The sequence below is a fragment of the Typopeltis vanoorti genome, chromosome 12, assembly GCF_054136105.1.
Source record: "Typopeltis vanoorti isolate ZY-2024b chromosome 12, IOZ_Tvanoo_1.0, whole genome shotgun sequence".
NCBI classification, from domain to species: Eukaryota; Metazoa; Arthropoda; class Arachnida; order Uropygi; family Thelyphonidae; genus Typopeltis; species Typopeltis vanoorti.
In genome coordinates, this window is record NC_143560.1 from 35,921,716 (window position 1) to 35,936,952 (window position 15,237).

Genomic DNA, 15,237 nt, shown 5'->3' on the forward strand with positions numbered 1-15,237 from the left:
CAAAACATGCAGCACATCCCACATTTTATTACCAGACTTAAGCAGACACTCCTTGAATATTTATACATGGTAGGATCCTAATGTATGACCCGAAAGATGTCCAAATACTTTTGTCAATATAGTGTATATGATGCAGAAACACGGGCTATTACTAAAACAGTTGGAAAATAACTTGAGCTGTTTGAAAGTCTTGGAGAAGGCACCATAATTAAAGAGATTTATATATATTTTTATATAAATCTGGATTTATATAAAATCCAGATTTATATAAATCTGGATTTTGTGTGTGTGGATACTGTGAGATGCATAAACCTGATGAGAGTGAGATGATTAGGGCATGTTATTCAGATGGAGGACAGAATGTAAGCAAGGGTTTACTAGCATAGCTGGAAGGATGTAAAGGAGGAGTGTGATGGATGAGAATGATGTGGGTCAATGGTGAGCAGCAATGAGACTGGGAATCTGGAATTGGAGGGCAGCTGCACTGGACTTTGACAGGTTGTCGCACAGAAGATGATGATGATTAAAATACATTACACAACTGTGCATGCATATTCAAGTCTATGTGCTTAGAGCATACTTATAATACAGTAAGTAAAAATTAAGTAATAATAAGGTAAGATATTGTATGATATAGTGGTAAATAAAATTCAACAATCTGCTATCCAACTAACAGGCTATGAGCTCGAATCCCACTGTGGGCATGGATGCTTTATGAATGCATCTTCAGGTGGGAGATAAATTTAATTGCCTGGTGTGACTAAAACCACTGTCTTGTTTACTGGAGGTGTTCCATATTTATTTGGTATCTAGAGCAGGATTTTAAGTTTACCTAACTCTTGGCTCCCCCCATGGTACCAATACTAATGTACTATAGATTTACAATCTAATTGAGCAGGTGAGAAAAAAAAAACAGCTGAGGTAAATCATTCAGTGTATTATGAAGATGAATAATAACTGCTTCCTGCTGATCATTTTCTAAGACCCATCAAAGAAGATAAAATAGTTTACAAGTTATCACATTTTGCAGTTGCTTTATCCAAACATAGTACTAAAACTTCACCATAAAAAAGGGGGATGATACTTCATGAGAGCAATACTAATTACCATATGATATTTTTCTTTGTAGAAAGAAAGGGGTGGACTGTGCTGAATGACATTTGTATTTTTGAAGAAAGCAATCCTGGAAATAAGACTAAGAGTAATTGTGCTGTAAGAATAAGCTAGTTAAATTGTCTTTAAGATCTGCTTTTCTCCATTAATAAGAAATCACAAAACAGAACAGAAGAAATACATACCAAACTTCTTTCATAATCTCTTTTACCATGAAATGCTTGTCCTCTCCGAAACAAGGCTTTAGGATTTTTTGGTTCAATATCTAAAGCCTAAAAATAATAAGGTATAAAGTTTATTAAAGCTAAATAAATAAATGATTAAATATGTATGCATGTACATGCACGCGCGCACGCGCACACACTTAAAAGTTAGTGTCGATGAAATATTTGCTTGTGGTTAGATGTGTTACAAAGTTCATGTGGCCAATTTTTATGCCAGAAAGAAGTACAACAAATCTTTTGATACAGGTAACCCCTGATTTATTATTATTATTATTTTTTAAATGTTGCTCTTGCCCATGAAGGTTAAATGATTTATGTGGATTCGCTTTAATGTGCTTAATTACATAGCACATTACCTAATATCTGAGAGTTCAAAATTCATTGCTTATTTGAAGATGAACTTTAAAAACAAGTACATAAACATTGGTTCAATATACTTCTGATGCTATTGTTTCCACATGCAGATAATTTATTACAAGTCAATAAGACTGGTGATTTGTATGTGTGGCTTTATCCACACATACAAATATATAACTTGTTCCTGCATTTTTATAAATTTATTTTATAAAATATTAACTGTAGTTTATGATCAATAATTTTCATTTAAATGATTCTGTACAGTTGAATTATAACATGCTAACTGCAGCTAATATTTCATTTAAAAATGAAGGAAATGTGTTTAACACAGTATTTTTTAACTGTTAAGATTTAAATTACTTTATTATTTAAATAAAATAAAATTAGATTATATTTTAAACATCAAAGTGACACCTGGCCTAAGAACAATGAAGTATTACCTCATCACAGTCTTCTAAAGCTGCATCATACAGCTTTAATTTCAGTTTGCAAGCAGCACTGAAGAAAGAAAGAGAATGATGTTTTTAAAGTGAATTTTAGATCACTTGGATATATGAATTTTGTTGTGAAGCAACCTGGAGATTTCAGTAGCTCACTAATATTACTTAGTGAATGATATGTCTTTTATAAATTCAAAGAGATTAGTTTTGCATATATTTTTCCAATCTGAAATCACCAAATTTCTTTTAACTAGTATGCTTATTAATACTGCATCAAAAAATAATTGCACAAATGAAAAAAATGCATTCACAATCTGAGATTATTAGGAAGATCATATAAGAATATTTTAAAAAAGTACAATGATTTTTTTTAATGCAAAATTTAGTTATGTGTGTGCGTGCATGTATACTAATAACTAGTATAGCTTGTTTATGGCAATTTCACAATTTAATTTAAATGATCAATTTTATCTGAAAATATCTTTTCAGATTTTTTTTTAATTTGGTTGGAATTATTTACATAACAGTTTATAATTTTAAGTAGATAACCAATAATTTTTGCTTCTTTTCAAATTAGAAAAGCATGAATTCATGTTCGTCACTCAAAGAGAAAACAAACAAACAAATAGCTAAATGATGTCAAGCAAGTAGGGTACTTTGAATATAAAATTATCAAGTTATAAAACGATAAAGATTCAATTTCATTCACCTTACAGAAAGGGATAATAAAGAAAAATTGCAACAATTGCAAAAAGATAACATATTTAAGTAAAAGAAACTAACTTGATCTCCAGAAGAACAGTCCTGAGTTACAAGACTTGTATATTGGTAAAAAAGAAGTGTTTGAATGAAGCAGTGTAGCAATTTCAAGAAGAGATTACATGTAATGAAGAAATTAGATATAATGATTACAGCTAGAAGATGAAAACAAATATAAAAATCAAGAGTAGAGGAAGGTGTCATTTTTCTGAAACAAGTTTTGTGTGTAAGGAGCCCAGGAGGAAGTGGGAAAGGGAAAGAGAAATTTATTAGAATACCTTACAGACCACTAAATATGTTTTGAATCACTGTTATCTTTCCTTCGGTGTTGGACACAATGGTCTGTCTCATGACCTTGGCTTTAGAAACCAAATACTGCTTATGAAAGGGAGGTTAGTCCTAGCTACCCTGTCATAAGAAGTATTAGGTTTCTGCATTGCGTACTATGACTGCAAATTGTATTTGTTTTTCTGACTGGTTAGTATTTCTTGCAGGATTACAAAGTCGAGTTTCTGGGGAAGGGGGGGGGGAGACTCCCTTCATATGAGACAAGTCACATTGAGTTGAAAGTCCTCAAAAGTTCTTTGCATCCTGGACAGGATTCAAATCTAGGTCTTTCCAACCAAATGGCTTCATCTATACCAACTATGCTACAGAGGTTCTATATCTTCTGAAAACATCCAAATTTCATAAACAGAAGTGCTGTTCACCTGAGACCCTTCATGTAGAGCTGGTTTACAACATGAAATGGAGTAAACATTTCATTTTGTAAACTTAGTTCCATGATATTTTTCAAAAAAAATCAATGCAATCTGATTTCATAACAGATTTATAAAATAAAAGTATCAATTGCTTAGTGGCAAGGAATTCTCTAGATTTAAATGAAATAAAAATTTCTTGGCTATCTGTAAAGGGGAAAAAAAAAAGACATTATTTATTTTTTTTTTTTTTAAAGATTTGATTCCACAATGAATTATAAAGATTAAAAAAGCTAAAAAAAGACAAAGTATTATATGACGAAATATAAAAATATACTCTTCTCCTGGAAATTAAACATTTTTCTTCAATGCATTGGGTGTTCACATTGATTTCCACACGAGTGTGTAGTTACTTGATTTGATTATATTCAAATCAGTGAATAAATACCCACTGCAGAATTTTCGTAAGGAAGATCTATCTTTCTTTAAAATGATTTTCTCCCATTATATGCCCAAGGAAAATCTTACTGGTTTGAATAAAATTAAACCAAGCAAACACTCTTATGGAAATTAATGTAAAGTCACAATTAATATCCCCATAGATACAATGCTATGATAAAAAAAAACTCACTACAGCAAATGTTTTTATGAGCTCATGAGTTTTCTTGAGGGTGCTTAAGAGTCAAAGCTGCATAACTGAGAGGAAACTTTCACATAGCCTTAAAGGAAGAACCGACCACGGCTTCAGACCTAATGTCTAATCCTCACCTTCTCGTGGTGCACCCTGTTAGGTATCTACTTGGATACCGAACAAACGAGAATGGGCTGGCAATTTAGGATTTAGCCAACCAAATTGTATTGTTATTGGCTTAAACCAAAATATAAAATGATAGTACAACATGACAGAATTTCATGCTGGTTGGGGTGTCACCCAGTTAAACAAGGCCCCCATTGTTTTTGCCAGGGAACCAGGGTGAACAGTGAAAAGTCAGTTACTGGAACAAATCCTGACTCAACATCACCAGACTTCAAGATCGGAACACAAGAAGCCTGAATGGCAAAGGAATGGAACTAGCAGAAGAATTGAATAAGTATTTGACTGACATAATAGGGATAACTGAAACAAAAAAGACAAACTGGTGAGATTTTTCCAAGCAATAAATACAAAATGTTATATTCAGGCAATGACAATCAAGGAAAAGAAGGAGTAGCCATTGTATTCAACACTAAATACAAGGCTAATCTTCTTGAATGACAGGCAATTTCAAGTATACTGATGTGGGCAAATATCAGAATGGGGAACTGGACAATGAAACTAATTTGTGCCTATGGTCCCACAAAAGGCTCCACTAAGGTAGAAGTGGAGGAATTTCATGAGGCTTTAGAGAAAGAACTGACACAATGAAAATGGAAAAGTTGGTCCTTGTCTGGGATCTAAATAGCAGAGTAGGAAATAATTGTCAGACATACAAAAATATTTTGGGAAAATTTGGAGAAAAGAGCAAAGCCAATAAAATGAAAATACCTGTTGGATTTCTGCTCAGGACATGAATTGGTTATTACTAACACAATATCATCATCATCAAATTCCTGCCATGTACCCTCAAGGGGTGTACAGAATATGATAGTACTACATGAAAAAATTACATCATTACTAACTTCCTATCTATAATTTTCCTCGAAATCAGTCTGTTACTTGTCAAGACTCCAACATTATTAGATCTTATATTTCTATCCACTAAGACACTTTGTACCGTATCAATCCACCTATATCTTGGTCTTCCTCTGGGTCGTTTTCCTGCCAACCTGGCAGAGAACACTTGTTTTGCTAATCTTTCTTTGCCTATTCTGTTTAAGTGACCATACCACCTGAGATTAGCTCTGCTAACACATTCCTGGATGTTGACAATGTCAAGTTCTTTCCTAATATCCTCGTTTTTAATATGATATTGCCATTAATGCCATCTGTTCATGCCTATAATCTTTCTCAGGACTCTCATATCTGCCGTCTCTAGTCTTTGGTCAAGTGTTTTACTTCTGAACCAGCTCTCACATCCATAAGTTAAAACTGGTTTGAACACTGTCTTGTGTATATATATATATATATATATATATATAGAGCTAATTTAGTGTTCTGACTAATTTCTCTCTTATTCCATATGAATTTATTCAATTGACTTCCTACCATACCATCTTTGCTGATTCTGTTGTCTATTTCTATATTTAATTTACCATCTTCAATAAAAATCATGCCTAAGCAGCTGAAATGTTTCACTTGTTCCACAAGTTCTCCATTCACAACACAGTTGACATTTTCAATGATTCTGCCTATTTTCATTGTCTTTGTCTTTTTATTGCTACCTTCATGCCATATCTATTACAACAGCTATTCAATTTAGTCCGAGAATCTTGCAGACTTGTAGCGGATTTATTTAGAAGTATAACATCATCTGCATAAAGCAAAGAGCTGACATTAACATCTCCAATTTTGATATCATGTTTAATACCACTTTCCTTCATAATGTGATCCATATAGATAATGAATAACAGAGGGGATAATGTACATCCCTGTCTCACACCAGATTTAACATTAAACCATCTTCCTGTACTTCCTTCAATTCTAACTGCTGACTTACAACTCAAATAAAGACTAAGTATTGCTTGATATAATGCCCCATTGACACCATATAACTGTAGTGTATTGAATAGCTTCTCTCTCTTGGCACCTTGTCATATGCCTTTTCCAAATCGACAAAACTTAAATACAGATCTCTGTTATATTCCCATGCTTTCTCGACTATTTGTCGTAAAGTGAAGATCTGATCCTGACAGCCTCTATTTGGCCAGAATCCAGCTTGTTCTTCACCAAGCTTTTCTTTCATAATTCTTCTCAACCGTTTCTCAAGTACACTTGCATGGATCTTGCCAGGAACACTCAGTAGGGAAATACCTCTGTAATTCTCACATTCAGTTTTATTTCCCTTTTTATAAATGGGTACTATGAGAGCTCTACTCCAATCATCGGGAATTCGTCTCTCTGTCCAGGCTTTGTGAACTATGCAGTGCAGCCACTGTAAGACTTTTATACTTCAGCATTTCTGGCCGAATATCATCTACTCCTGCTGCCTTTCCACATTTCAAGCCTTTGATGGCTTTTTCTACTTCAAGTATGGATATGTATTCCTGACTGCATGCCTGGTCAGTGGTTTTTACCACTGTGCTGTCATCACTGCTTGTTTCATTTAGCAGTTTTTCAAAGTAATTACTCCATACTTCAAGGATATCCTTTTCTCCCGTTTTCATGTCACTTTTATCAACTCTAACTCCTTTTACAGCACTCTTTCCTCCATTCCTAAGCTTCTTCAACAACCTCCAGAATATTTTGCCACCTTCTTGATATTTATTTTCTATATTCTTGCCAAAGTCCTCCCATGACTTTTGTTTAGCTAGGTTTACACAGTGTTTAACATTCTTGCATTTGTCTCTGTATTCTCTAAGAGCACAAGCTGACTTATTTGACAGGAACTTTTGATATGCTTCCTTCTTTTTCTTCACTGCCTCTTTAACTTCCTGTGTCCACCAGGGCGTTCTGATTTTTTTATCCTTGCAGACAACCTCATCACATGCCTCTCTGGCAGAATTAATCAATATTTTCTTCAGAGTTTGCCACTGAATCTCCAAGGTTTGATTCCTGTTCTCAAACTCTTTCATTTTTTTATTCAATAATCTTTGTGTATTTTAGTCTATATTTCACATCTGAGAGCTGCTCAACTTTTATTTGCTTTAAAACTTTCTTACATGTTATTCTTTTCAATATGAAATTCAATTTTATCCTACTCAAGACTAAATAGTGATCACTTCCAATTTCAAATCCTCTGTACACTCTGTTGTTCTGCACCAGGGAGAAAACATCACTATCAACAATAACATTGTCAATGAGACTTTTCTTATTGCTTGTCTCTTTTCTCCATGTGAATTTGTGCACATTTTTATGTTGGAACATAGCGTTAGTAATAGCCAGTCCATGTCCTGAGAAGAAATCCGACAGCTATTTGCCATTATTAGTAGCTTTGCTCTTTTCTCCAAATTTTCCCAAAACATTTTTGTATGTCTGACATTTTGTCTTTTTTGTTTCAGTCACCCCTATTATGTCGATCTGGTACTTATCTAATTCATCAGCTAGGTCCATTTCTTTGCCATTCAGGCGTCTTATGTTGATAGTACCGATCTTTTACTCTGGTGATGTTGAGTTGGTGTTTGTTTTCAGATTCATTCCGATAGCTGACTTTTCGCTGTTTGCCCTGGTTCCCTGGCGAAAACAACGGGGGCCCTTGTTTAACTGGGGCAACGCCCCAGCCAGCATGAAATTTTGTCATGTCGTACCATCATTTTTTATTTTGGTTTAACCAATAAAACCAATTGGTTTTATTGGTTAATAAAAGTAGATACCCAACAGGATGCACCACGAGAAGGTGAGGATTGGACATTAGGTCAGAAGCCCTGATCGATTCTCCTCTCACTTATACAGCTTTGACCCTTAAGCACCCTCTTTGTAATAAATTTGTAATGAAAATCAGCATTAACAATACAAAGACAATGAAAATAGGCAGATACCTTGAAAATATCAAGTGCATTTGAATGGAGAATCTACAGAATAATTAAAACATTTCAGTTACTTAGACATGATTTTTAGTGAAGATGGTAACTTAAATATGGAAATAGATAACAGATTCAACAAAACTGGTATAATAGGAAGGTGTTTAAGGACCATAACACCTAATCTTAGGTGGTATGGTCATTTAAACAGAATGTAAGAGGAAAGATTAGCAAATCAAGTGTTCTATGGCAGGTTGGCAGGAAAAAGACCGAGAAGAAGAAGACCAAGATATAGGTGGATTAATACAGTAAAAAGTGCCTTAGAAGATAGAAATATAATATTCGATAATGTTGCAGTCTTGACAGGTAACAGGTTGATTTGGAGGAAAATTGTAGATAGGAAGTAAGTAATGATGTAAGTTTTTCATGTAGTACTATCATATCCTGTACACCCCTTGAGAATACATGTCAGGAATTTGATGATGATGAGTTTTCTTTAGTGTGTCAATTTTGTCAATAAGAAAATTCAATACAATGACTAATTTTGTAAATATTATCATTTGAGTGTGTACTGATCTTACCACAGGCACTCATATACAGCTCATATGCAGAATTTTCCTAATGTTAGGATCAATGGGATTTAATTTTACAAGTAATTTTACTGCTGAAGGAGGAAGAAGTCATTTGATGAATGTTTTCTATTCTTGTATTATATAATGTAACCAATTTGTCTTGTTCTAATTCTAAAACTGACTATGAGAAAAATGCAGTTGATTTCATTCTCTGGAAGTTGTATTTTTATGCAACTTAGAAAATACTAGAAAAACTGGAAAAGGTATAGAACATTTCTATATTTTATTTCATATTTCAGCAAATATGGATCATTTCTGTAATAATGTTCATGGAGCAATCCACTTAGCTGTATTATAAATGTTGATGTAGATGATTGGTAGCAGAGGTTCGGTGTAGTGGTGGAGATGGAGAGTTGTACAGTAGGTGTCCTCCAGTGTTGAGTCCTCGGAATCCTTAGAGGTGTCACGAATAATAATAATTAATATAACTAGCTGAATGCAATCAGACACTATTTTTAAAGATTCAGAATCAACTAAAATTAAAAAATTAAACACGTATGCAAAGAAACATTTGAAAATTAAAAAACAAACAAAACTCACCTGTTTAGTATACAAGGTAACACCAAGATTAGAACTTTTTTGTCGTCTTCATTCTGCAAATCATTCACTTCATGCAACTTGTTAAGATACCTAATTGAAAACAAATTTCATTATAAATATTAATGAGTACCAGAAGATATATCATGGTTCATGCCAAGGTAAACAAAAGGTTAATATACAAATGTGCTGCTTTTTTATCAATTTCTCTTTATGTAATCTGACTTCTTGGGGTACTTAAGAGTGAAAGCTGGAAAACTGAAGGGATTCCTAAAAAATGCTCCACAAGAATGCAGAGAACTGACTAGGCTTCTGACTTAATGTCCCATCCTCATCTTCGCGTGGTACACCCCATTAGTTACCTGCATACTGATTGAATGAGGATGGGGTGGAAATTTGGGATTTAGCCAACCAAATTGTATTCCTATTGGCTTAAACCAATAGGAATACAATTTGGAATACAGATGCATCATTGCTTGGTTAAACAATTCTCCCATTATTTCCATCAAAGAGCCAGGGCAAAAAGTCAGCAAAATCTCAACTCAACATCAGTAGAGTTCTAGAAATGTCAAATATGGAGGTATCAAGTTTTACAGTAGCTATACTGCATACTTCGAAAGGCTGGCCTGGTCAGGGGGTTTGAATTTCAGGTGACTGGATTAGAGCACTCATATTATCTGCTTATAAAAAGAGAAATAAAACTGAATGTAAACAGTACAGAAATTTTCCTAATGACTGTTCCTGGTAAGATTTATACAAGTATATTTCAGAAAAAGAGCAAGAAAGCTTGTGGAAGGTAAGCTTGGAGAAGAACAAGGTTCAGTCCAACTAGAGGTAGTCAAGCCCAGATTTTCATTTTAAGACAAATAGTTGAGAAATCATGGAAATCTTTACAAGAATCTGGAAAGGGCATATGACTGATACCAAAAGAAAAGCTGTTCAAAATGCTATAGTTATATGGTAAATGGGTCTATTATCTATATGTGAGTTGTAATCAGTAGTTAGAACTGAAGGAAGTACAGTAAACTGATTTGATGTTAAACAGTGTGAGACAAGGTACTACTGTCTTTCATCATGTATATAAATCACATGAAGGAAAATGGCATTAAACCTAATATTAAAATTGTAGATATTAATCTCAACTCTTTACTATGCAGATAATGTTATAACTCCTAAATAAATCAAGTCCAGTACAAGTTTGCATGATTCCCTAACTAAATTGAATAACCATTGTAATAAATTTGATAGAAAATTAGCAGTAAAAAGATAAAGACAATGAAAATAGGAAGAACCACTGAAAACATAAAGTGCATCCTGAATGGAGAACCTATACAAAGTAAAAAACATTTCAGCCATTTAGGCACAATTTTTAGTGAAGATGGTAAATCAAAAATGGAAATAGACAACAAAATTAGCTAAGCTGGTATGGTAAGGAAGTCAACTGAATAAATTTATATAACGTAAGAGTGAAATTAGTCAAAATACTAAAATACACTGGTTTCCATACATTAAGGAATAAAGAGAACAAGAAAAGAGAAAAAAAGAGAAAAAGAATAGTCTTTTTTTAATGATATTGGTCAATAAGCTTCACTCATTGAGGATGAGCATTACTGCCTTTTGGGATGTTGCCTTTATTGCAACAGCATACAGAAGAACATAGCAGTCCAGGACATCATTCCTATAAGCTGCAGCATTCATAGTTCCAATAGGAAGTACATGCAGGTCACTACACCCACTCAACAAGGTGTCCCCCAAACCATCACACTATCTCCATGGTTCTTTCTACAAACTGAAACCAGGTTCCTGATCTGGAGAAAACCATGGCCTGTTATGGTGTTACTGACAGAGTTACTTAATGTTTTTCTTATATTCACGTTGTTAATAGAACAGTTAATCAACTAATCAGTAAGTAAATACCTATCCTATCCTAATTTACGCTCACGCGTAGACCTACACATTTTGCTGTATAGGTATTCGGAACGGGGTGCTTAAAGGTCAAAGCTGTATAACTGAGAGGAGACCTCCACATAACCTTTAAAGGAATGCAGAGAACCGACGGCTTCTGACCTAATGTCCAATCCTCACCTTCTCGTGGTGCATCCTGTTGGGTATCTACCTGAATACTGAACGAACGAGGATGGGCTGGCAATTTGCGATTTAGCCAACCAAATTGTATTCTTAATGGCTTAAACCAATATACAAAATGATGGTACAACATGACAAAATTTCATGCCGGCTGGGGCATCGCCTGGATAAACAAGGCCCCCGTTGTTTTCACCAGGGAACCAGGGCAAACAGCGAAAAGTCAGCTACTGGAACAAATCTAAAAGCACACCCCACTCAATATCACCAGGGTTAAAGATCGTTACTATCAACATAAGAAGCCTGAATGGCAAAGAAATGGAGCTAGCTGAGGAATTAGATAAGTACGAGATTGACATAACAGCAGTGACTGAAACAAAAAAGACAAAAACTGGTGAGATCTTTCTGATCAATAAATACAAAATATTATATTCAGGCAATGACAATCAAGGAAAAGAAGGAGTAGCCATAGTATTCAATACAAAATACGAGGCTAATCTTCTTCCTCCACTTCTACCCTAGTAGAAGTGGAGGAATTTTTCGATGCTTTAGAGAAAGCAACTGACATAATGAAAAACGAAAAGTTGGTCCTTGTTGAGGATCTAAATAGCAGAGTAGGAAATGATTGTCAGACATACAAAAATATTTTGGGAAAATTTGGAGAAAAGAGCAAAGCTAATAATAATGGCAAATACCTGTTGGATTTCTGCTCAGGACATTGACTAGTTATTACTAACACCATGTTCCAACATAAAAATGTGCACAAATTATCATGAAGAGGCAAGGAATAAGAAAAGTCTCATTGAATATGTTATTGTTGATAGTGATGTTTTCTCCCTGGTGCAGGACACCAGAGTGTACAGAGAATTTGAAATTGGAAGTGATCACTATTTAGTCTTGAGTAGGATAAAATTGAATTTCATGTGGAAAAGAAGAACATGTAAGAAAGTTTGAAAGCAAATAAAAGTTAAGCAGCTCTCAGATGTGAACTGTAGACTAAAATATACAAACATTATTCAAAAAAAAATGAAAGAGCTTGAGAACAGGAACCAAACCTTGGAGATTCAATGGCAAATTCTGAAGAAAGCACTGACTGATTCAGACAGAAAGGTATGTGGTGAAGTTGTGTGCAAAGATAGAAAAATCAGAACTCCATGGTGGACACAGGAAGTTAAAGAGGCAGTGAAGAAAAAGAAGAAAGCATATCAAAAGTTCCTTGCAAATAAGTCAACTTGTGCTCTTAGAGAATACAGAGACAAATGCAAGAATGCTAAACACTGTGTAAAACTAGCTAAACAAAAGTCATGGGACGACTTTGGCAAGAACATAGAAAATAAATATGAAGAAGGTGGTAAGATATTCTGGAGGTTGTTGAAGAAGCTTAGAAATGGAGGAAAGAGTATTGTAAAAGGAGTTAGAGATGATAAAGGTGACATGAAAACAGGAGAAAAAGATATCCTTGAAGTGTGAAGTAATTACTTTAAAAATTGCTAAATGAAACAAGCAGTGATAGCACAGTGGTAAAAAACACTGACCAGGCATGCAATCAGGAATACATATCCATACTTGAAGTAGAAAAAGCCATCAAAGGCTTGAAATGTGGAAATGCAGCCGGAGTAGATGATATTCGACCAGAAATGCTGAAGTACGGTGGTATAAGTGTCACAGTGGCTGCACTGCATAGTTCAGAAGGCCTAGACAGAGGAACGAATTCCTGATGATTGGAATAGAGTTCTAATAGTACCCATATATAAAAAAGGGAAATAAAACTGAATGTGAGAATTACAGAGGCATTTCCCTACTGAGTGTTCCTGGAACACTCCTTCCCCAGACATATGGTTGCGCTTCGCAACCATATGTCTGGGGAAGGAGTGTCCTAGGTTCGATTCCCGTCGGTGACGTGAGGAGCTGAAGGATCTTCCTCAGCCATAACCAAGTTAGCCAGTCTTGGGCGTGGACAGCATGGTTTTTTTCCCAGTTTATTCTGGGGTTTTTCATCCCGCAAAGCAGACAAACTGGCCTTGAGAACTTAACACTACAGGCCATAGGATATACCGGTCAGCATAGGGCTGACCACCTTATCCTGTGAACGGATTGAGGTCCGATGATCAATTGACCCTCGACACCCCAAGGTAAAAGAGGGTATAAAGAAGATGTGATGATGAGATGAGTGTTCCTGGAAAGATTTATGCCAATATACTTGAGAAACGGTTGAGATGAACTGGAAGAAAAGCTTGGAAGAATAAGCTGGATTCAGGTCAAATAGAGGCTGTCAGGATCAGATCTTCACTTTACGACAAATAGTTGAGAAAGCATGGGAATATAACAAAGATCTGTATTAAGGTTTTGTCGATCTGGAAAAGGCATATGACAAGGTGCCAAGAGAGAAATTATTCAATACGCTACAAGTTATATAGTGTCATTGGGCATTATATCAATCAATACTTAGTCTTTATTTGAGTTGCAAGTCAGCAGTTAGAATTGAAGGAAGTACAGGAAGATGGTTTAATGTTAAATCTGGTGTGAGACAAGGATCTACATTATCCCCTCTGCTATTCATTATCTATATGGATCACATTATGAAGGAAAGTGGTATTAAACCTGATATCAAAATTGGAGATGTTAATGTCAGCTCTTTGCTTTATGCGGATGATGTTATACTCCTAAATAAATCCACTACAAGTTTGCAAGATTCCCTGACTAAATTGAATAACTGTTGTAATAGATATGGCATGAAGATCAGTAATAAAAAGACAAAGACAATGAAAATAGGTATAATCGTTGAAAATGTCAATTGTGTTGTGAATGGAGAACCTGTGGAACAAGTAAAACATTTCAGCTACTTAGGCACTATTTTTACCGAAGATGGTAAATTAAATATAAAAATAGACAACAGCATCAAAAAAGCTGGTATAGTAGGCAGTCAATTGAATAAATTCATATGGAATAAGAGAGAAATTAGTCGGAACACTACATTAGCTGTATACAAGACAGTGTTCAAACCAGTTTTAACTTATGGATCTGAGAGCTGGGTCAGAAGTAGAACATTTGACCAAAGACTAGAGACCGCAGATATGAGAGTCCTGAGAAAGATTAGAGGCATGAACAGATGGCATTAATGGCAATATCATATTAAAAACGAGGATATTAGGAAAGAACTAGACATTGTCAGCATTCAGGAATGCATTAACAGAGCTAATCTCAGGTGGTATGGTCACTTAAACAGAATGGGCGAGGAAAGATTTGCAAAACAAGTGTTCTCTGCCAGGTTGGCAGGAAAACGACCCAGAGGAAGACCAAGATATAGGTGGATTAATACGGTACAAAGTGCCTTAGACGACAGAAATATAAGATCTGATAATGTTGGAGTCTTGACAAGTAACAGACTGATTTGGAGGAAAATTATAGATAGGAAGTTAGTAATGATGTAATTTTTTTCATGTAGTACTATCATATTCTGTACACCCCTTGAGGGTGCATGTCAGGAATTTGATGATGATGGTATTCGGAACCGAAATCTTATGGAATAGGTTGGTTATTCCTTATTTCTGGAGGTGTCCTATGTCTGTAGAAGCATGTGTTCACGGGACCAGTGTGCCAGTTCTGGGGTACGAAAAACCTGAGTTTCCAGGTGAAAAAACCCCCTACCTCCGTATGAGACTGGCTAACTCACCTTTAGTCAAAAGAGACCAAATAATGGTTCTTCATGTCACTGACAGGAATCTAACCCAGGTCTTTCCAACTGAAGTTGCACAGATGTGTCAAATGAAATGTTATATACAGGGTGTTCGGGATAAAT

At 35.0% G+C, this 15,237-nt stretch overlaps 2 protein-coding genes across 7 annotated transcripts in view; one reads left to right on the forward strand and one right to left on the reverse strand.

The window, feature by feature from the left end:
* Nucleotides 1–15,237, forward strand: part of LOC150100692 (AN1-type zinc finger protein 2A) — a 316,183-nt gene that overhangs the window by 164,164 nt on the left and 136,782 nt on the right. The gene's annotated exons all lie outside the window — the stretch shown is intronic.
* Nucleotides 1–15,237, reverse strand: part of Cyp40 (Cyclophilin 40) — a 113,056-nt gene that overhangs the window by 35,607 nt on the left and 62,212 nt on the right. Inside the window, exons 7-9 of the mRNA XM_090401814.1 lie at nt 9,360–9,449; nt 2,135–2,192; nt 1,299–1,385 (exon numbers count right to left, since the gene is read on the reverse strand). Of these exons, the coding sequence (XP_090257940.1) occupies nt 1,299–1,385; nt 2,135–2,192; nt 9,360–9,449 (235 nt within the window). The remainder of the gene's footprint in view (nt 1–1,298; nt 1,386–2,134; nt 2,193–9,359; nt 9,450–15,237) is intronic.